The following is a 23,672-nucleotide window of genomic DNA, read 5'->3' as shown; positions in this document are numbered from 1 at the left end:
CGACATCCAAGAATATAGATTTTCTTGAGTGCCAATGACACTCAAAAAAATATAAAAACACCCAAGGATATAGGTTTCCTTGAGTGCCGATGACACCCAAGAAAATGTAAAAACACCCAAGGATAGATGTTTTCTTGAGTGCCGATGACCCTCAAGGATATGCATGGGAAAAAAGAGAAATAATCTCATATTTATTGTAGCTGAGAATCAAACTCATGACTTGAGAATCTGGGTGAAGCTAACTTACCACTACACCACGATGTTTTTTTGACTAAGTGAATGTTTCTTTCTTTTTGTTTTCACTTTAGTGGATCTTGTAATGAATATTTGAGAACCTAAATAATTTTAAATAAAAAAGTTTGAATTATAAAGTTTTATATCTCATCGAGTACTATAACTTTGGTTTAGGTTGTATCTCTATTTGAGGTCATTTGAAAGATTCAAAAAAAATTAAAGTTTGAAATTCTAATAATTTAAAACATATTTTATGGACCTCAAATAATTTCAAATGAAAATTTCATCAACTAAGAAGTTGTATATCTCTTCGGGCTCTATACATTTGATATAAACTTTGCCTCCATACGATATTAGTATGTTACATTTTAGCTTTAAAATAAGTAGGCATCTCAAGCTAAGTGCTAATATATGCATTCTCTAATGCATAACAACACAAAATTATAACTTTTATTGGATTTATTTACTAACAAAAAATATATATCATTTTCCAAACATGTTAATGGAGCATTTATGTCCATAAAATGCAATGTCTAACTAACAAGAATGCAATAAGTTCACTATATCGGTGGTTAAGAGAAATATAACTATAAACTATTTTTTTCTTTGACAGCTACAATAATTTACTTGAGGGTTTGCACCCAAAGGAACTAGAACTTACTTGGCGGTTTCTAGTTACACCCAAGGAAATGTGAATTACCTTTGGTGGTTTATAATAACACCCAAGAAAACATAGAATTATCTTGGCGGTTTCGACTAGCACTCAAGGAAATACTGATTTAATTTGGTGGTTTGATTTAGCACTCAAGAATATGTATTTTCTTGAGGGTTTTATATAACCCTCAAGATATATCCTTGGGTTTAAATTCGCCTCTCAAAAAAATTGCTGGTCCTCAAGCATACTCAGTTTTCTGTGTCATTGCGGAGCTTGCACCAAACCCACCGGCCACCGCCAAGCTCACTACACTAGCGTTGCTCAGGCCGCGTTTATTTCTTGACACTGTAGCACTTTCGTTTGTTTGTGATAATTATTATTCAACTATGGACTAACTAGGCTCATAAGATTCGTCTCGTCAATTTCGACTAAACTGTGTAATTAGTTTTTATTTTCATTTATATTTAATATTTTATGCATACATCTAAAGATTCGATGTCACAGAAAATTTTAAAAAAATTTAAGTTTTCGAGTGGAACTAAACAAGGCCTAAACTAGATCCATGTGGACCTAGACAGCCTGTCTGCATTCACGCCTCACCTGCCACGCTACCGAGGGGGGCCGTCAAGGGGTGGCCGTCGCGAGTCGAGGGGATGCCATGTCGAGAGTCATAGGGAGAGATGGCAGAGAATAAAATGGAAATAGAGCCTTGTTTAGTTCACCCTAAAAACCAAAATTTTTTAAAATTTTACGTCATATAAAATCTTGCGGCATATACATGGAGCATTAAATATAGATAAAAATAAAAACTAATTACACAATTTACCTGTAAATCGCGAGACGAATTTTTTAAATCTAGTTACTTTATAATTGAATAATGTTTGTCAAATAAAAACAAAAATGTTACAGTGTCAAAATAAAAAAAATTTGGATCCAAACAAGATATGGACCGGTGGGGTTCAAGATCCACGTGCTCGGCACGTACGCTACCATTCACACAGGCTGATATGCGGATGCATAGGCCCACCTGTCATCCTTCGAGAAAGTACACGCAGTTCTTAATAATGATCCATACACACATGCTCTAACTTAGATGCAACTTGCTCCTAAACGTACACATCTTTATGTCGATTTGACATGATCTGGAGACCTCTGAAACCAACATTTGGTTGCGTTCCAGAGTCGACACATGGCAGCCAGGTTTGCACTTGGACTCCTGGTTTGCTTCCTCCAGTCCCCTCCGAAAGCGATCGCCATTTCATTCTCATTTCACTGGTGCAACAAGCAACATGATGATAAAAGCAGGAGAGAGGGGTCTCTGGCCACCATTGAATCTTTCTTCAGCTCCTTTTTCCATCCCCCCATGCACGGATCGGATGAAACCAACAACGTCTTTTCCACTTGCCTTCCGCTCAAGTGGTTTTGATCGCAAGAGTCTAAGCCTATGCCCATAGCCATTAGGGTAGGTTACCTACGCGCGCACCTTGCGCGGGCAACGCCGACGACGCCGACGACGACGGCGGGCGACGGCGACGGCGACCATCGATCGGCATGCATATATGTGTGTGTTGGATCGATCATCAGGGACGGCATGCGTGGCAGCAGCTGAAGTGACAAGTCCATGGACGACCGTAACTTGAACACGCTACTCCTCTTGCTTATGTTTCACGGCCGGCCTTTGTTATTGTTCCAGCGAATATGTGTCGATGATGACTATGCGGTCATATATATACAGGGATCAAAGCCTAAATCTGATCGTGCTGCACTACTTGTTGCACCCATCTCTTGACCGATGACTACACCACCTTAATTGCATGTAATAAGCTAGCTTTTCCATCACGCATGAATTCTGCACGTTTCCCGTACTGTTCCGTGGAGAACAATTTATGCCATGCATATTCAATTCACACGTACTACTAGTAGTGAACGGGATCATGGATTATTAGTGGAATCACAGCTAGCTGGCTAGCTAGTCGAGGTGCTAGGAAAGAAGTGCTTTTTACACAGCATCCAAATCTTAACGAGCACCAGAAAGAGAGAAGTGATATGTAGCTGGAAAAGACGCACCTACATTACCTACTAGTGTGTAGCTAGCTAGAGAGATTATTCATATTCGTACGCATCAACGACGGCACCTTGCTTTTCTCCTGGCCACCATCTTAATTAATCGTAATCATATGGCGAGGAATTATATCAGTCAGTGGTATTCAATTGTGCGTGGACCAGTTTCATACGTAAATCAAGTAATCTTAATTACCACCGTTCCATGACACGGGAGGGATAAATTACAATGCACACGACAGCCGCCTATGAGGAAATGGAGCGATTATCCTGATAGATCGCCATCACCTGGCCACATTACAATCATTGTGCAGCGCCACCATCAAGATTCCAGAATATACTAGTACTAATATTGCCTCCTCTGCTCCGCCGCCTATCTCGCCGCCGGCCGTCTTCCGGGCAGCTCATTATTTAATTTTCAAAGCTCAAATCAGAGTATAGGCGGGCTGTTTAGCGCAACAAGTAAGCAAGAACAGAGATACATGCATGTGTAAACCTTCAACACTTGTATTTTTTTTTACAGTAGTGTACGCCAGCAACATGCAGTGTGTATGTTTGAATGCATATGGCCAGAGATTCACCAATGATTTCCAATTGCGTGAACATGTTGTTGTGAATGACAGCGGATAAACGACGAAGAACACATGATCAAATCACAACGGAGACACAAAATTTAACGTGAAAAACCCCTCCAATGCATGCGAAGGGGAAAAAACACAGGCGCCAGCCAGCAAACACTCCTCATTATTATCAAAAGTTGGGTTACAAAACCGTGCAGCGGTTTACAAAATCATGTTCTCAGTGAAACCCTAATTTGGGTACAAGATCATGTCGCTCCGTCAGTAGTAGACTTTTATAATGAACAATATTCAACACATGTCATCATGTAGGCAAAGTACTGCAGAAATCTATCATCGTACGTACTGCATGTTGCCAAAGAAAAACTAGCCGAATGTACTGATGTTTACTTTGGTTAAGTAATGCCGTCCTTTCCGCCAAGGGGTTCATATTCTAGGATTTTCCAGCGCTATGCATTAAGTGGTAGGCGACATGGCCCTCGACATCGAGGCACCTGTGGTGATTTCGTAAACTTCAAGATTTGCTGACTCAGTCCTTCGAAGGTGCTCATAGGGATAGGGGTGAGTGTGCGTACGTGTTGAGTGTCTGCGTTGTACTGTGTAATCTCAAAAAAAGTAATGTCGTCCTTTCCGTGAAGCTGAAAAAACTTTCATGCATGGCCGTCTAACTTGGCACGAAGCGAGAGCAATCATTTACTCCCACTTCGATCGGCCTATGTTATGTCTCGCTGCTCCCCAAATAATATATACTAGTAGATTGCGCGCGCCCTCGCGCGCACACTGGTATAAAATACATCAAATTTTTGTATGGAAATAGGCTCAGGGATCAAAGTTTAATAGAGATATATCATACAAAGGAATCAAAATACTTTATTTATTTTTACATGTGCCAGAACACATATATATATACCCATCCTCCTATGTATATATATATATATATATATAGCAATTACATACGTTTACCACTGAATAGATATGCAATAGAATGAAAGGTCCGGAATTTGCTTCGTGGAACCTTTTCATTTCTTGGATAAGCCCTGTGGCAATTGGCTTCTGCTGTTGGTTTTCTTTGTCTCCTTTGTTCCTTAGTTAGTCTGAGCCTTAGTCTTAGTCTTATTCTTAGGCTACTGTTCCTCTTGAACTTCTTGTTCCTCCTCTTCCTTCTCGCCCTTGGGTGTGTGCGTGCGTGTCTGTTTGTAAACTTTTCTTAATGTGTTAATAAAATCACCTGTAGGGGCCGAGGCCCCTCCAGTTCCATAAAAAAAGAAAGGTGTTGCACTCATCTGTAAAGGTAGGGATAACACCACTAAAACAATGCGACTAAGGTCTGGGTACTAAGAGCAAAAGAAGATAAAGTTACTTGAACAACAGCCGACGAGAGCAAGTAAGAACTCCTGCCAATGACCAAAGGAATGCAGATGACCAAAGGAATGCAGAATACGCCACCACAACATACCTGAAGTCACGTGGATAGAAAAGGTTATCAAGAAAATTAGAGATGGCATAGTTTTAATGGGAGCAGATGTGAAGTAGATGGAAGCCTACATATGCAGCAACTGGAACTAACAGAAAAAAATTGAGGACAGATCAATAGATCATCAAATATGATAACATGAACAAATTAACATATCATAGGGAGCATAGCCACCCTCTGCTTTGCTATAGATTCTGAAAATTCTCTCAATTCTCAGACAAATGCTAATATAGCTTATACAACTAAGACAACTGTCATCTATGTTTTAGTCAACGTAACCAGCATATCTGATGCACGAAAAACGGCTAAAATAATAAGTTGTAACAGGTAACATAAAAAATCAAGTGAACATGCGTGCATCTGTCCAAGCTTTTATGAATTTTGGGTACACAAATAACATAATATAACGAGGTGTTATGTATGGACTGAGTCTATTTAAAACCATAAGCATGTGAAGAACTCGCTGAAGAAAATTTAATGTTAAATAAGTCATTGACCACTATCTTAAAACTCATGGTTTACCTAGCAAACGAGAGATTGAAATTGAGGGTCACTAAACCATAGAGTAGAACTAAAATAAAGTGATTAGTTCCTATAATTAGCAGTTAAACGCAAGATCTTATTCCCATAGCAAAAGTCATGTGAAGCTTCAAAAGGTATATGCGATTTAGGACAGAACCTGATATGTTCCTTGTAGCACCATGTATTAACATGATGACTCATTGCAGCCTATCAAACTTCAATAAGCAGAAGTTCCACACCATTCAAAATCATTAAAAAAACGAAACGACTTAGTTAGAAACTGAAGCTAAAATGAGATGATATCATATTTGCCATTGACGACCAATTTGAGTAAAAGCCAATGGCAACCATCTGGTTTGTGCAGGCCTTTTCAGCTGTGCTGCTTATACACTAATCAATCAATCCAGCAAAATTGTACCTCTATATCAGTCTGTGGTTGAAACAGAGCGCTGTATGTAAGAAACTGTCGTGCAAAGTATGGAAGACATAACTACTTAGGCAGTAGACATTGTACTGTCCATAGCTAACTAAGATACTAAGACAGGTCTGCACTAATAATGCTTCCAACAAAAAAGGGACTCTATTTATTAAAGCAGGTCCACAGTAATTTAGATACTAAGACAGACACTAAAAGAGATTGATGGAAGTATGCAAGCTGTAATCTCACTCATGTGATATAAGCATATATAGGAGGTTGTGGGTTTAGGAAGATTACATGGACCTATGTTCGAGGCAACACATTTGGACTGCAGGAATAGCAGTAATGGTCACTGAGCCAAGCTTGGGCAAATCTCATATCCCCACCACGACTTGGACACACGTATCATCCATTGGTTGATCCATGTGTTCCTGCATGGAACCACAAAGGAAAAAGAAGAATACACTGTTATTATCAGTTAGCTCATCATGTAACCTACCGTTTCTTTAGCGATTTTTTACCTGATTGATGTTGTTTCTCTACCTTCTTAGGCTTGCAATTCATTGGTTGATGCTTGCAAGCATCCGAGAAGTAAAATGGTTTGGCTATATTTGTCAGAACATGTAGGCAAACATCATATAATGAGAGATACAATCTACGATATGGTAATGAGGGGAAACCAGCCAAACTCTCATGGACTATTTAATTTCATAAAGTCTGACAATACAATATCTAAATAAGCATCAACACTTTATTTTTGGTGGACTATGGTCCATGGAGGCCGCGAGAAGAAACATGGATTATGTGAAGAAGTAACCGGAACAATTCCATTTGTTTGTACCCAGAACATATAAAAGATACTCATCCCAAGTAGCTGATAATTAACTATAACCATTCATCCATGTAACCAAGCAAAGGCACAACTTTGATCAGGAAATTGGTAAGAAAAAGAAAAACAAAGCACATCTATATACCAGAGAGTTTGACGAAAGCTAGGGTTTGGGTGCTCTGTGTCACACAACAGGTAGAGGAGAAGGGAGGATACCTTTAGTTTTGTATGCGTAAGACTTATACAACATTGATGCATAGGTACAGAGGACTTACATATGTTACATAGGGCTATGTATATCATACATGGTGCATATGCCATAAACAGTCGTCTACATAGAAAACATAGTGCTGCAAATGTATATTACATATGGTTCAGGTGGGTATTTTTAGGTTTATACAGGCGCAATACACGTGTCGCATACAACGGTGATACATATAATTAGGGTACATTGATGCATACACGCCTTAAAAATTTATATATTACATATGGCTAATACTATATACTGGTATATTAGAGTCCGGATTGCCGATGAGAAGTTGATACAAACATAATACATTAGAGGATATACTGATCTTAGTAAGAAAACATAGGTATAAACGGTCATATTCAGGATGCCATCGAGTCAAGAAAATCTAGAGTTAGAGATCATAGGAAATCATCTTTAATCTGTAAATGTTGGATGGTCTTAATAGAAAAGGATCAATTGGAACCCACAAAACTGAGCGGATGAGAAAAACATGGTACCTGAGTTTCTGGTTGAAAGAGGAAGGCTTGAAAGACACAAAGTTTAAAGCGGGTGTTCACCAATGTCTTCCATTTGCACTGCACTGTCTAGAGGAAGGAAACATAATTAATTTTAAAATGGCTGCTTTAATCTTGATAGACCAGTTGTATTGTACATAGATGACACAAGCAGAACAGCTTAACAATCTGAATCCCTCTAGCAAAATATTTTGTACAGGTATAGAAAGGGGGAAATAGTTTAGTAATGGCAAGGCTTCACCGAATCCTTTTTTTCCTGTGTTGTGCAAGTTGAATCTGAGAATATGCCGAGCATGACATTGACCATCATTAGCATTCTGAACCAAAGTATAGGAAAAAAAAACTCCACAGACAATGTTTTTTTGTCGAATAATAAAAAGCAGTATTAAGGAGACATCAATCTTCATTAGCACCCTATGGCAGTTTGGAAAGCAAGAGCTCAATAATCACAGGGAGCACAAATAGGGAAACCTTGACCTACTTATCCTCGTTGGACAAGGACCTTTCTTTTGCATAAACCTAGATTGATAGATAATTGGCATGACCAATGACACAAATATAAAAACAATGATATGGTTATCATCTAGCATTCAGTAATATGCTAATCTTCTAGAAAATTCATGGTTTTGAAGCATTCATTATAGAATGAAAAATATGTACCCATGGTTATGATGAGGTGTAAGATCTTTTTCAGCTGCAAGTTGTAAGCAAAATGAGTGCAGGGAAAATATAAATAGGACTACAGTGCATATGATGGGCTCTCTCATGACTTAAAACTCTATTTCTGTTGCAACAATAAAAAAGGTAAGAATTTTTTCCAATGATGACAGGATTGTTAGAAGCCTCAGTAATCCATCAATCATCATTTGCTCATCAGCTTGGAGCTTCAAGGCATGTTGACAAATGTGTTACTCTTAGAAATTGCATATTGCATAATGTACGTAATAGGACATGCCCAGTACCTCACAAGCGAATCAACATCAGATCATATCCTCGAGCATGGTGTGGACTGACGACATGGCTGAACGGTGCCCACAGGAGCAATTTTGAGACGTGGCCCGAGAGGCACCCATAGCAGCCACCCAAATATGAATCCATGCTAAGTAAATACATCATTGGAAATGGGGTGTGCTGAGTGATATAACACCCAACCAATTATGTGAACTGAACACATCATTGACAATGAATTAGACTTAGTAACAAACCCCAAAAATGTAGCAGTGAATAAAAACAGAACAACACATGGAAAAGAGACTTGCTAAGATATAAGGACATTTTGCATTGCCTCAGTGTAAAAAAACATTTATTACTGCATAGCCCCAAAACCTCAGTAGGTAACATGAACAATGAAACAATTAGACATCGTTGTATAAGGAAGGTATTAGTTTGGCGCATGATTCGCATATTTAGAAACAAGAGAGCAGTAGGACCCGATGGCCTTGTAGGGGAGGGGGTGTAACACCCTAAAAATTAATTTTTGGGAATTAGAGCTAAAATGATTTAATTATGAATTTCTGTGCTCATGAAACATAGGAAAATAATATTTTCATTTAAATAAAATTAATCCTAGGGTTAGAAACGTTGTTGTGCATTCATGCTGGAGCATATTTTATTTTATGCTGATTGCTTTTGTTCTGAAATTGTTTGCATTCAAAATTTTATTTAGAAAAGGCTTTGGAAAATGAATTAGAAAAGAAAAAGAGAAAAAAAAAACAAAGAAAGGAGAACTTACCTCAGCTCCATCGGCCTGGTGGCCCAGTAAGCCCGCAGCCATCCTCCCGCCCCGGCCCAAACTGAGGCCCATGCCGAGCCGGCTAGCTGGGCGCGCTCCCTCCCCTCTCTTTCTCTGACGGCCGCGCCCCACCCCTTCTCTCACCGCCAGCCGGACCCCACATGTCAGCGTCTTTCCCCTTCCTTTCCTTCTTCTCCAGCGTGTTCGCCACGGACTCCATACCCGAGCAGGGCTCGAATCCGCTTTCTCCGCGATTTGGTGCATGGACTCCCAAATCAAGCCCCTATAAAGGTTTGTGGTCTCGCCGCGCACTTCCCTTTCCATCCACAACGTTTGCGAAGCCCTAGCCGCCTTAAACGTCGTGGATTGGATCTTCCCGAGTAGGAGTTCGCCGCCGCCGTGTTTTTCTTCAATCAAAGCTGCCCAGAGGCGTTTGATCCTTGGCCGAGCTTCGCAACACGTCGATGAAGGTGCTGTGCCCCTCCTCCTACCCTGTACCGCGTTCTTTCGACCTCACGCACTGACCGAACCTCGCAGGAGCGTGACCGGCCGCCATTCTAAGCACCGCGTTGCCCTCGGGTCTTCCTCGTCCTCGTCTTTGTGCTAGGTGAGTCCGCTTGAAGCTCCGCTTCGTCCCCATGCTCTTTATTTGTTAAACGGTGCACCGGAACACTTTCCCAACCAACTCCGGCGAGGAGCAAGGCCCTCCGGCCATGGCGCCACCGCCGGAGGCTCTGTAGCCGGCCAGCATCCCCTCTTCCCTCCTGGGATTGATCCAGAGCCGTTCGATCTAAAACCAACGCGCCAGATTAGAACTTACCCCTTCGGGGTGATTTTATTAAAGAGCCCCTGACGTTTTTATATATGAAACCCGCGGTCCAAAACGTACAGCATCAAATACGCTTTCTGAGTTGGAAGACGTAAAGTCTGCCGGCTTGTTTCCAAATTACGTTTTCAGTATTTACAGTTTTGCCACCAGATTTAAATTGCTTATAACATGCTCATCTTAAATCCGTTTTGGTCCATTCAAATTGCGTTAGGTTCGTAATTATGAGCTCTACATGTTAGTAACACTATTTTCTCAGTTTGAAATCTTTTAATTTCGTGATCCTATTTAATTAATTACTTTCCTATATAAAATCTTAGAAAATTCATAACTTCACCGTTTTAATTCCGATTTTCGTGATCTTTACGTCTATGAAATTGTAGCGATGCGTAGAATCATTTTTATAAACTTTTCATACTGTTTTTATATGATTGGTGTACTGTTCTAATAGTAGACTTGTTTGCTTCGTGTATGTTTGTCTCCGATTGTTTGTGTGATCGATGATCGAGCTTAGACAAAAAACAGTTTTCGGAGTTCAAGATCAAAGCTTTGGCAACAAGTGAGACCAGCAGAACCAAAAGGATAAGCAAGAGCATTTGGATTAAGGCAAGTATAGTAATTTGGGTTTTATTTCTGTGACCATGATCGTGTGGCTAGATTAATGTTAAGTAATAAACGATAAAAATGACTTTTTAGCAACTTGATGATTTATCTGTACGTGATCACCCGGGACAACAGTGCAACCATGAGGGCTATAATGGCTCTGGCTTTAGTTAAGTATGAGTAACTTTTCTAGCTCGTTAGCGGTTACCCGTTGTGGCGCAATTGGGGAATAGCAGACCGTGGATTCCTGCGGGTGAATCACACGGACTGACTAATGAAACCAAGCGGCCCTAACTTGTTAGACGAACCTTTGAAAGACTTCATAGTGATCCCTGCCGACCTCCCTTGGAAGGGGGTTAAGAGATTAGCTACCTCGGGCGAAAGGGTAAATCATGACTCATGGGTAAAGATGTGCAACCTCTGCAGAGGGTTAAAAACTAGTATACTAGCCGAGCTCACGGTCAGGAGCGGCCTTGGGGACATCTACATTAAGGATGATGATTCTTGTGTTAATATGTTCATTATTACTGTTTAATGCTCTACATTATTTATGTCACATTGGTCATGAGATTGTGGGAGCTATACAATCTAGTTGCTATACTTGTGGAGTTCGACATGGACTCACTCTTGCCATTTCCCCCAAACCTCAGGAGAAGTTTAGGCTGTGATCAACCAGTCAGTTGGATCCTGTAGAGTGAAGTTAATACCCGAAGTTGGAGTTGCGTATCCGCTGTTTGATACTAAAGGTTATCTCTCTTATACTATGCACGTTATATAATTTATGCATTGTCTTTTGATATTACCCCTTATTTGTAGCTATATGTGAGATTTGACTACTAAAACTCATATATAGTGTATATCTGGTTTTGTCCTTAAAATCGGGTATTACAGGGGGGCCAAGATCCTCGCAGTGAGGAGAGCGAGCCGAAGGAGATAAAGGGAACAATGCAGCTCCACCATGCACAATAGGCCAGATGCGCCGGCATGGGGCTCCTCCAGCGATGAAGGCCGGTGAGCCTGATCCACACACGTGCCCTATCCCGGCACTTGCAAGGAGAGCACACACCGGAGAGGGAATGGAAGAAAAAGGAAGGATGGCATGGAGAAAAGGACCCTCCCTTTTTTCTGATGGAGAGGAGCAGAGGATGCAAGTCTGGGCGCTCCAGCTAGGGCTATTGTACTCCAAGGCAATGGCAGATTGACAATGACCAGAGCTGGCCAATGGTACATAGACAACAAGAACAGTGTGATGTCTGTTTGACTGTACTATGACCTGTGATACATATAGTGTTCAGGGTACAAAAAATCAGTATGTGGTACTTTGGTGGCCTTCGCTCCATATGTGGACCAGGTTTATGTATCCAATCTCATGAAAGGGATACATAGAACCATATATAACCATATAAATTTTGGGCTCACTAATTAGTATTAATCTCATGATTGGTATACCTTGTTCAAATAAGCATTTAGCGGTAAACCTATAGATGTTCATGGATGTTGCCATCAGGAGTGGATACTATTTCTTTCCAAGTATAATAAACACAGATATAATAAATTGCAAGAAGAGGTCACCAAAATAAGGTGCTTTTGTAACAGCATGGTGTAAAGAAATAGTATTGTCTAAAAATAATTAAAAGAATTATGAGTACAAACAGCCTGCTTCTGCATTCTAACAAATATTAATTTACCGATGCACACTATTTTATCTCTTACTGTGAATCGATATGGATCATTACTCCTAATCCTCAAGTAAGAAAAGAAAGAGTAAATATGCTATGAAATCCATTGACTGTAATGAAAGAGTAAGTATGGAACCTTTCAGATAATTTTCATGGAGGTAAAGTAAGGAGAAAAGGCTTTTTCAATCACCTATGCACAAAAATAACCCTGAATTAGCACCAGATTAGACACAGGTAAATTGTTGTACAGTAGGAAAAAATACCAAAATAAGGAAAAATGTAGGCATGTCGATTCTCGTCTTGGCTGCTGTAGTGATAGGGCAGGCTGTAGATGATATCCAGGAGAACAAAATCAATCTACAAATGCATAAATGCAACAACAGTTAGATGAACTGAAGCCCACCCGCTCAAACAGAGGAACTTTTGTAGAGAAAAATAATCACCGGAATTTAGATGTGTTTGATGGTAAGAAAGGAACCTAAATAAAATGTTGTGCATGTTGAGGAGACCCACTAACCAGGCCTTCCTATATTCCAAAGTATTTGATTCATGCAAGACTAATATACTCCGTAGGAAAAAAAACATAAAGGCAAAAGATAATCTTGGTATAACTTTTGTGCTCTGAAACTTCATCCTTGTAAAAAAAATTTGAAAATAAAGGAACATGTTCAACCATTGGTAAACCATGAACGGACCATATCTATAATAATCCCACAAGAATTCAATAAACATAAATTAAAATGTAGGCAAAGAATATGTGAACTCACTCCGTATAGGTGATAAGCTCCTGAAGCATTTTTGGCAACATCATCCTTCTCAATTATCACTTAACAACAATGACAACTGAAGTAGCAAAATTAGATCCACCTAAACCATATGTTTCCTGAATGTGTTTTTTTCATTGCTTGGTATTTCTTTTGGCATAGTTTTTTGCCATACTACAACACAACACTAAGCAGTCTATTTGTAAATGAGGGGATTATAGAGATGTGGGCTGAACCTTTTGTCGTTTGGCCAGCAGCATAGGAGAGATTGCCGCTGCGGAAAAATTAAATGACATTTATAAAACAAGGTTCACAGTTAGAGAACACAGAAGGCAGTAATCTACAAAAGAAACATTCATTACCACTTAGCAAACCTACAACAACCGCATGCTGAGCAGATTAGAAATAGACTAAACACTGAAGATCAAGCACAAATAGGGTAGGAGAAGTGCCCGTATCCATCCATACCTATCAATACCTGGTGGCATAGCCTGTGCACACCGAGAGAGAAGCGGGGAGGGGACGACACGGCGCCGCCGCCGCCGCTGCAGAACCCTAGGTGGAGGGGCCAGCAACCGCCACATCCGGCTACGGAGCTGAGCTGCCGGCGCAAAGGAAAGAGGGAACGTGCAGCCGGGGTCCTTGAGCAGAGGCACCTAGGGTTTCCTGTAGCACACGAGCACAGGAGGAACGAGGGGAGAAGGCCGTATCAGGGGCACCCACGCCGGTTGCGACCTGAGGGGCCGCGCGCGTCGTGCTGTGTCCTGCGGGAGGCCGCCGGTGGCCTTGCGCCGCCATGCCGCCTGCGCTGTTCGCCAGTCAACGTGCCGCGGCATCGAGAGAGGGAAGATGAAAAGCAGAGATGGAGGAGGAGGCCAGCACGCCAGCACATCGAGGGAGAGGGGGGCAGAGGGGGAGAGGAAGGGACGAGGGGGGAGATGGCGGCGGCTGCGCAGTTTGCAGGAGGCCACGCTTCGTAAGAGACCGTGAGGAAGAGGATGGGAGCGGGGTTTTTTCTGTCAAGGTAAGTTTTTTTTCTGTCGAGGTGGAAGGGGAGAAAAGCATCGTGAACAGTGAACAAGAGGTGACGTGTCTAGCCTGAGGAGCCGGAGAATTCCCTGCGAGTAATATGTAGAATCCACTTCCTTCCTTGCATAGGTGAAGGTTTGACCCTGGCATCAGATTGTTTTCTTCTTGTCCTTCAAAGAATATATTTTTATATGCTAGTCTATCAATCCATACTCCCGCACGAATAAAAATCATATAAGACATACAAGAAGTAAGTATTCATGTTTAATACTCCATCTGTCTTAAATTATAAGTCATTTCAAGAAATTTGGAGAATCAAAATATCTCACATTTAACCAAATTTATATGATAAGATGATAATATTTATGATACTAAGTATCATTAGATTTTTCATTAATTATATTTTTATATAGTACACCTATTTGATGTTATAAATCTTTATAATTTTCTCAATAGTTTTCGTCAAACTTAAAATGTTTTGACTCTCTAAGATTTTTGAAATGACTTATAATTTGGAATGAAGGGAGTACTTCGTATCCACAACCAATGATAATTACTTATTTTGCGTTGCTTACCTAGAAGTTCTCAACTTGACGTGGGTCATTGTACATATTTGCATAGATTTGTTTAGTACTTAACGGTATTATTCTCTTAACGATAGACATTGTCTCCATCCATAGCAAGGTATCTGTGATAAAACTAAATAATCTTCAGATGATCAAATCAACTAGCCAGTGTTTCATATATAATCATAGGGTAGGGGGTGGGCGTGTGTGTGTTTATATGACTGAGTGATTTTTTTTTTGTGAACAAAAACTTTATTAAAACTCAAACAGTATCTTTACAAGCAAGCGACACGACAAACTCTGGAAAAGAAAAAAAAAAGACCTGACTACTACTCGACCTAATAGCATAATGAGCAAGTTGATGTGCGGTGTTATTTTGAGCTCGACTAATCTTCAGAACTTCCACCCGGCAAAGATCCTCCATCCCTACAGTAGCTTCTTGAATGGTAGACCAAATCACGGAACGATCCTGTACAGAATTCCTCAGCTTCCCTGCCACCACAGAACAATCGGTTTCCAGAATCATGGGGACCTCCGGCCATCGCGCAGCAAGGATGATCCCTTCACGGCACGCCACAGCTTCAGCCTCCACTGCATCCCGGCAATGGCGAAGCAATCGCCAGGTTGACAGTTTAATCCCACCACCATGGTCCCTGATGATCACACCTATTGCAGCTACACCAGAATCGGGTAAGAAAGCCCCATCCACGTTAATCTTCATCCATCCTGGGTCTGGCGGAACCCACTTCTTCTCTAGCCTGGCAACCCTCTCCAGCTGAGAGCTCCCAATCAAAGCACAGCGCTTCCCCTTGTCTTCAGCATGGAAACTTTTTAATTGACACTGCATGAGAGAATCCCTGTAACGAGTAAGAAACAACACAGAACTGTCAATCGAGAGCCTTTTGCCTGCCCGCAGAACACTGTTGCGCACACTCCAAACACGCCATAGAAGCATCAAAAGATTTCCAATGACCTCTACTGGGAACCGGCTCGCAAGGGCCAGCAGCCACTGAGGCCCAGTATATTGTAGATCCTCCTCAGCCGGAAGAACCCAATGCATTCTCATTGCCTGACGAAGAGCAACAGCATGTGGGCAGCGTACACACGCATGGAAACAGTCCTCACGAGCATATCCGCACAACTCGCAGGTTTCATATTGTGCCAGATGTCTGTAGTACTTATTAGCTTGAGTGGGGATACCATTATTGGCGACCTTCCATGCAAACACCTTGACTTTCTCTGGTACATTAGTAGACCACAGGCTTTTCCATACCTTTCTACCATCAGGAGGAGTAGAGCTGGTGCCGATGTTCCCTTCATCGTGTTCAATCCTCATGGCTAGCCTATAAGCACTTTTGACAGAAAACATACCCGATGTCTCAAAATTCCAAGCTACATAATCTGGACAGGGATTGCTGGGTATTTTTATTTTGAATATCTCCTCGACATCACAGGCATAAAAATATCTTCTTACAAGTGTCTCATCCTAGGAGTTAGTTTGAGCATCAATCAAATGAGAGACCCGGCGCAGTCGGCAATGCCGAACACTGCCAACTGGCTTCATGCCATGAGCTCTGGGCAACCAGTTATCACGCCAAATGCGAATACTTTGTCCATCTCCCACTCTATAGACCACACCTTGCTTTAGTAGTGTCAACCCAAACTCAACTCCGCGCCATGATGGGGAGGCATCTCCAGCAGCAACTGTGTCCAGCAAATTGCCATTGGGAAAATATTTGGCTTTCAGAACTCTAGCACACAGGCTCTCAGGAAAGAACACCAATCTCCATGCTTGTCTTGCTAGTAAGGCTTGGTTAACCAATCTGAGGTCTCTGAAGCCCATACCCCCAAACCCTTTTGGCATAATCATCTTCTCCCATGGAACCCATTGAACCTTCCTGTGGCCATTGTCAGAACCCCACCAGTAAGCCCGTATATGTCGCATCAACTCATCACACAATGTTAGTGGGAGCTTGAAAACACTCATCACGTAATTAGGCAGGGCTTGTGCAACTGATTTAATGAGGATTTCCTTACCAGCCGCAGATAACTCCTTTTCCTTCCAGGCACACATTCTCTTCTGGAACCTCTCCTCAAGTGGTTGGAAGACTCCTCTTTTCATTTTTCCATTAGGCATTGGTAGCCCCAGATACTTGGCTTCAAAGTCAATTCTCTGAACCCCAAGTTGCTGTCTCACCTGATTACTGACCGTAGGATCACATTCCCCACTCATAAACAAAGAACATTTAGAAGGATTAAGCTGCTGCCCAGTGCATTTCTCGAATACGCCAAGAATATGCTAGCAATTAACTTCTGAGTGATTTTACATGTATGTAAGTGTGTGCTTCCATACTGTGGTTCATAAAACAAATATTCATTTTAATTCAGACGTGTTTTTTTGTTTATTTCAATACAATATGTATGTAGTACTAGTACACGAACGGTTCCTCCTTTTGTTTACTAGCAACACAAAAATGCCGGCGCCAGTGTAGAATGGATTGGGTGCCCACAATATTAGTGGAAATATCTATCACTACTGGCGGTATAGTTAAGTTAACAACCAGTGAAAATAGACCTTTTATACAAGCATTTTCATTAGATAGATCGTCTATGGAAATAGGTACGTCTCCACTAGCAGAAGTTAATTGCTAGCATAAACTGCTGTTTTATACTGGTAGTAAGGTTAAGTGAATTGCCTATGGAAATGTTTTAGACTAGCGGTTGTGTAATGTCCCATGAGCATCAAAGAGAGGGGATGAATTGGATATCTAATTTAAACTAATCCTATGGCTCAAATTAAACTACCACTAGAAAAAAGTATAAACAACTCTAGCATGATGTGCACCTAAGATTTTTTCTAGTGTGCTTTAATTTGAAACTTAACTTTAATGCACAAAGAATTTTGCAACCTAGTGACAATCCTATCAACATAGATTACTGAATACATTAATGCTAGTTGTTCTAGAGGTATTTTCATGAACTCTAAATATTTTCTTCAAGTTTTTATGTTCTAATCTAACTCTATGATTTTTCTCAAAAAATTTAGATACTTAGAGATATTTTGTGGTTTAAAAACTTTAGTAGATAGTTACTATTTTTTTTCTACTTCAAGAACGATAGAAACACCGAAAACCGTTTCTAACCAAGGAGCTTCGAGAGCAGCTTCCATAGCATGCTAAAAAACGTGTATTTTAAATGATTTTTGAGAAGACAGATAATCTAGTTAGAGCTAGTTCAGAGTAACTTCAACAGCTTGACTATTCTGATTGTGGAGGCTATTTTAGAACTTGTATAGCAAAGAAATAGACTCCAACAGATGTGTTATTTGATTTTGTAAAATAGAAAGTTGGTTATCCGTTAATTTTTGGTGGCCATATATAGCCAACCATTAGCACTAGCTATCTGATTTTGTAAGACAGCAAGGCTGTTGTGGTCATCTTCTCTTTCAAGAAGTTATCTATTTTATAAAATAGTTAAACAATAAAATTTGACTACTAATTTTAGCCAAACTCATAGAGTTACTCTTAGCAGAACTTCCAAAGCAGCTTGTAGGCTACTAGGGGGACTGAGAGCCGGAAAAAAGTAGATTCTTCTAATTCACTTCATGCATATAAGCGCTGTTTATACTAGAGAATCATATGGAATCAATTTTAGTCAAAGAAACGGGTCTTGTTTAGTTGGCAAAATTTTTTGGTTTTGGGTACTAGTACTTTCGTTTGTATTTGATAATTATTATCCAACCATGGACTAATTAGGCTTAAAAAATTCGTCTCGCAAATTACAGGCAAACTATGCAATTATTTTTTTTTATCTATATTTAATACTCCATGCATGTGCCGCAAGATTTGATATGACGAAAAATCTTAAAAAATTTTGGAAACTAAACCAGGCCTCACTTTCACATAGAATTAATTTTCACATAGAATCAATTCTCACATAGAATCTAAAACAGGAGGAGCACTACCAAAATATCTAAAGGGAGGAAATCTCAGTGGCCCAAAGAGGAAAAAATGACTTTTTCCAAGACATTTTGATAGGCCTGCTTTTTCTTTAGTGGACTTTTACAGACCTGCTACAATCCGGCAACTAGTTTCTCCGCCCTAAAGCCCGTGTCAGTTGTGATGTGCGATGATGTGCGTTCGACGATTCTGTTTAACCACGGCCTTCTGGGCCTTTGTCCCTCGTCGAATTCTGTTAGGCTGTGTAGCCCACAGAGGGCTGCGATTGTAGATTTTCAGCTTGTCCGGACCGCGAATTTATCCAAATTTACAGTCACAGCACTAATGAAAACTCAAAAGCTGAACACACTCAAAGTCACTGTCTGACAAATTTTGCTGAGAAACCAATAGTTATATGTATATCATTCAATTCCATAATTCTTTCATAGTGAATGCATCCCATCATCATTAACCAAAAATCCTATTCAAAGTGGCGGCTAATCTGACGCCGCCTTGTGCTAGCCTCAAGTTGACGATCGGCAGTCTGCTGGAGAAATAAGGATCTGCACCAAGAACGTAAGAACAAATCAATTAGCATATTCTTGATCCCTCGAGTTAAAATCATGCATCAATACGATAGTACCCATCTTCTTAATAAGATGCACATACTACAGAACAGTAATATAGGCATTATTTTAATTAAAAAGCAATATAATATGCAAGTATTAGTAGTACCTTCTAGGGTTGAATCTTCCTCGACACCCTTGTACGCCCAGTCGCATGCTGCGGTGATGCTCTCAGATGCATATCTGTCAGCATTTACAACCAGAAATCCAGTCAAAAACTCAGAGTAATCTTAGTTTATGAAGGATTTGCAATATAAAAGATCATGACAATTACTGAATTAATCAATGAAAAAGTCAAGCTCATGTAATAAAAAACAAAACACAATTAAATACCCAATCAAAAAATCTGAATGTGAAGCGAAGATACATACTTGTCTGGACATGCAGTCTGGTTCTTGTCGCATGCTTCCCAGCTAGACACTTGCTCCGACCATTCTCCCTGCTGCAGAGCGAATGAAGGTCTTAGTAATTAACACTTAGCGTCTCTCTCTCTCTCCCTATCTATAGCAAACACTTAATCCTATTTTCACACCGTTATGTTTTTCTTCAGGGTGTCGATATAACCGGCCACACTGTCTCCATAGAAGTCGTCTTCAGCCGTCTGGATGATGCTGGCGTCCCAAACCTGACAATTGGTGCAGAAAACAAAACATGTCCCAGCATTTAGGTTCCTTGAGATTTCAGGATCATGGCAGTGTCCAATGTTTAGCCTGAATTAGATTAGACGTACATGGTGTAGAACAGTCTTCCTTGTGTACCAGTGGACGTTGATGGTGTTCCCTCCTCTGTCAGAGGTAAATCCCACATGAAGTGGCTGTAAAATACCGTCGTAGTTGAGTGTACAGTCAATAGCTTGGGTGATCAGCTACAGTACTGAATGATCTGATCACACTAACAGAGCGCAGCAATCTTGTTTGTAGTTTCTACCTGGTGTATGTCTCCGATGAAGTGTGAAAGGAAAAGAAGCGCCTGTGTCAAGTTATCTGCAGTAAAGAGAAACGTTTATGACTGTTAGGTAACTTTTTTTTTTCTGAAAGAAAAAATTATCAGTATCACTGTCACTATTTAACAACTGAAAATGTTCAGAGTTTTGCAGAACTGGAGCATGAACATTGAACATTACATTCAGGGGTAGAAGATGTTCCGTAGGTGAGGAGCTGCGAGGTGTAGTTGTTGATGGCGCCCGCGACGCAGCGGCCCTTGATGCCGTCCTCGTCCTTGCAGTCCCCTGACGAAGCAGAAAACGACAGCCGACCATGAGCACAGCAGGCTTGCGTTCGTGTCAGATTCAGAAGCTCCCAACGAGTGGCGTGGCGTGGCGTGGTGGTGGCTTCTTACTGTCGTAGCTGTAGGTGCAGAGGCCGTCGGGGGTGTCGATGTAGTGGAGCGGCGACGACCACCGGTACCTCAACTTGACGTCGTCGGCCCAGGAGCAGAGGCTGCTCAGGTTGTTGCCCGCGTAGGACGGCAGCAGGTCCTTCACCGCCGCCGCCGCAGCGTCACTCAGACGGCCCTGGACACCATTGGCATCGCAGTCGCAGCGATGTGTCTCAGAACAGAAGGACGCAGAACGAGTTGCAGATTGGACTGACAGATTCGCAGACTATAACGACCACAGTAAAGTAGTGAGAAAGACGAAGCACGCGTGCCTGTGCGATCTGGCAGACAGTGAGATGGCCGTCGACTCCCCAGGCGTGCGACGGAGCCGGGAGCGCCGGCAGGAGGAGGAGCAGCAGCAGCGGAAGCGTTGCGGCGGCCGCCATCCTGATTTCTGAATTCTGAGTCCTGGGGGACGACGGATCGGAGTCGGAGCAGCAGAGCTCTGGTTTAAAAGAGGAATGCCATGAGAGAGGGAGGGATCTCCGGACGGATTGTCGGCATGGGGCGATGGACCGGATACGGCAACGGCACAAATGTCGGATATCCTGTCGGATTACGGGCCATGAACGCTCATCGCGCTCACACTACGTTGAAATCTGCAGACTTTGTGTTCAGACTGCTCTCCACTTCTTCTAAATTCTAATGCGTTTTTAAGTACCGGAGCTGCACGCCGCTGCCGGCCTGCTGCATCCATGGGGAGTTCATCAGCGCTCGAGCTTTCACACTCTGAAAGGAAATCAAGAAAATGCAGGCCAGCATCTTTTCGTTAAAATATGCACTATACAAGATGGAAAGGCCAAAGAGGATTTGTGCAAAAACTGAAAGCACCGTCAGCCCGTCGCTTCGGAAACAACTGCAGCGGAGAAAATACAAACACCATCGACAAGAAACTCATCGTGCACTGGTTCTTCTTTTTTTTTCTTTGTATATACAACTCTTTTTAGAAAAAAAAAACATGATAGTTGCACACATGTGATGTGACGTGTACCCTATGGTCCTTTATAAATGGGGCCTTGTTTAGTTTGGGAAAAATTTTGGATTTCGCTACTGTAGCACTTTCGTTTGTTTGTGGCAAATATTATCCAATCATAGACTAACTAGGATCAAAATATTCGTCTCGCGATTTACAGTTAAACTGCGTAATTAGTTTTTATTTTCGTCTATATTTAATGCTTCATGCATGTGCCGCAAGATTCGATGTGACGTGGAATCTTTAAAAATTTTGGGAACTAAACAAGGCCTGGCTCTGAAAGACTGGACCTCAAATCTTGAAGACGGATGAATATTTGGGGAAAAATATAGGCACTCTGCGGTCGAGCTGGGTTGGATACGGCCACGTTTTACCCAAAATACCTAACTAAATGAGAATACTCTGACTATAAACAACTTTTATGGAGATTATTATTGCCATGTGCTGGTTTATTTGGTGTAATGGTGTGCCCAAAGTGACTACATCTTCAACAACATTGGTCTTACTGTGGATCGTTGCCGTTTCAAATTTAGGGCTGAATTTTTCTTAGTTGTACTAAGAGCTCGCCCAAAGTTCCACCCAGCTATGAATTTATGGCTTCAGTCTCTTGTATATATTTTTCATGATTTTCTTTGTAAAAATCATTGTTTTATTAATATTTTTTCCACTAGGGGGCAACCCCTCCTTCTACCATAAAGAAATAAACAACTTTTAAAATATTTAGTTTATAAATTTAAAGATCATATGTATATATTTGTCTTAGAAACTATTTCTGTAAAAACATAAAATAATTATGATATTTATTTATATTTAAATAAGAACAATGTCAAATTTATACTTTAGAGACCGTCAATATCCAAAATGTGTGTTACTTTCTCCATTCTAAATTATAAGGTGTTCTAGCTTTTCTAGTCAGATATACTTTCTCCATTCTAAACTATAGATGTTCTAGCTTGTCTAGTTAGATACAAATAGATACATATCTTTTACATTTATTGTCTAGTCAGATACACATAGGTACATATCTTTTACATTTATCTACAAAGACTCAAAACAACTTATAAGTTAGAATGGAAGGAGTATATGTAACCTGATGGAGTACTACTATCATTCCTATTTCTTTGTAAAAATCATTGTTTTAGTTTTTTCATCATATTTGAATCGGATTCGTTTTAATAAGCCAACACATCATCTTTTTGGTTTTCTAATAAATAATATTCATTATCCATGGAAAATAATATGGGTTCACTGCCTAAAATAGAAAAAAACATATAGAAGCAAAAATGGGACATGTAGGCTATTTACCTTTTTCTTTTGAAACGCAATACCTACATACTCCCTCCATCTCAAATTATAAAGACATTTCAATAATATTGGAGAGTCAAAGGATCTCAAGTTTGAATAAGTTTATATGATAAGATGATAATATTTATGGCACCAATTAAGTATAATTAGATTATTCATTAACTATATTTTCATAAAATACCTATTTGATGTTATAAATCTTTATAATTTTTTTATAATTTTGGTCAAACTTAAGATATTTTGACTATATAAGATTCTTGAAATATCTTATAATTTAGAATGGAGAGAGTATATATTAATATTAACATACGTGTATGTAAGCACACTCGCTCCTGTATGTACACAACTATGGCCTTGTTTAGTTACAAATTTTTTTAGCAAAATGGACACTGTAGCACTTTCGTTTGTATTTGACAAATATTGTCCAATCTTAGACTAATTAGGTTCAAAAGATTCATCTCGTAAATTATATGCAAACTGTATAATTAGTTATTTGTTATTTGTGTTTAATGTTTCATGCATGTGCCGCAAGATTCGATTTGACGAGAAATCTGATAAATTTTGTAAATTTTTTTGGGGACTAAACAAGGCCTATCTTTTATGAACAATCTCTAACAGATTGAGCCGAAAAATCTTAAAATTAACCAAGTCACGCCTGGGCCATCAGGGCGTTTATTGATGTTGGACGTAGATCTTCATCGACGTCGCTCGGCCTATA

At 40.5% G+C, this 23,672-nt stretch overlaps 1 protein-coding gene and 1 long non-coding RNA gene across 14 annotated transcripts; both read right to left on the bottom strand.

Annotated features, from left to right (window-relative positions):
- On the bottom strand, positions 4,355-14,176 carry LOC110433537. 13 transcript variants are annotated; one of them, XR_002451004.1, is made up of 7 exons: positions 13,609-14,175; positions 13,377-13,414; positions 13,144-13,219; positions 12,640-12,733; positions 12,513-12,566; positions 6,464-8,700; positions 4,355-6,373 (listed from the first exon to the last, which is right to left on the bottom strand). It is a non-coding gene; the product is annotated as an uncharacterized LOC110433537 (long non-coding RNA). The 13 variants fall into 13 exon arrangements; XR_002451003.1 differs by having other exon boundaries at positions 12,640-13,219; positions 13,609-14,176; XR_002451002.1 differs by having other exon boundaries at positions 13,377-14,175.
- LOC8073362 (endonuclease 2) lies at positions 18,724-21,377 on the bottom strand. The gene is given in 11 exon segments (XM_002455213.2): positions 18,724-19,236; positions 19,409-19,482; positions 19,671-19,741; positions 19,832-19,924; positions 20,030-20,113; positions 20,227-20,282; positions 20,423-20,527; positions 20,638-20,812; positions 20,949-21,121; positions 21,124-21,153; positions 21,156-21,377. Coding segments are annotated over 11 exon segments (1,044 nt in total). The 5' UTR covers positions 21,244-21,377; the 3' UTR covers positions 18,724-19,141.

Source organism: Sorghum bicolor, chromosome 3, assembly GCF_000003195.3.
Source record: "Sorghum bicolor cultivar BTx623 chromosome 3, Sorghum_bicolor_NCBIv3, whole genome shotgun sequence".
Taxonomy (NCBI): domain Eukaryota; kingdom Viridiplantae; phylum Streptophyta; class Magnoliopsida; order Poales; family Poaceae; genus Sorghum; species Sorghum bicolor.
This window is presented reverse-complemented; position numbering and strand designations above follow the sequence as displayed.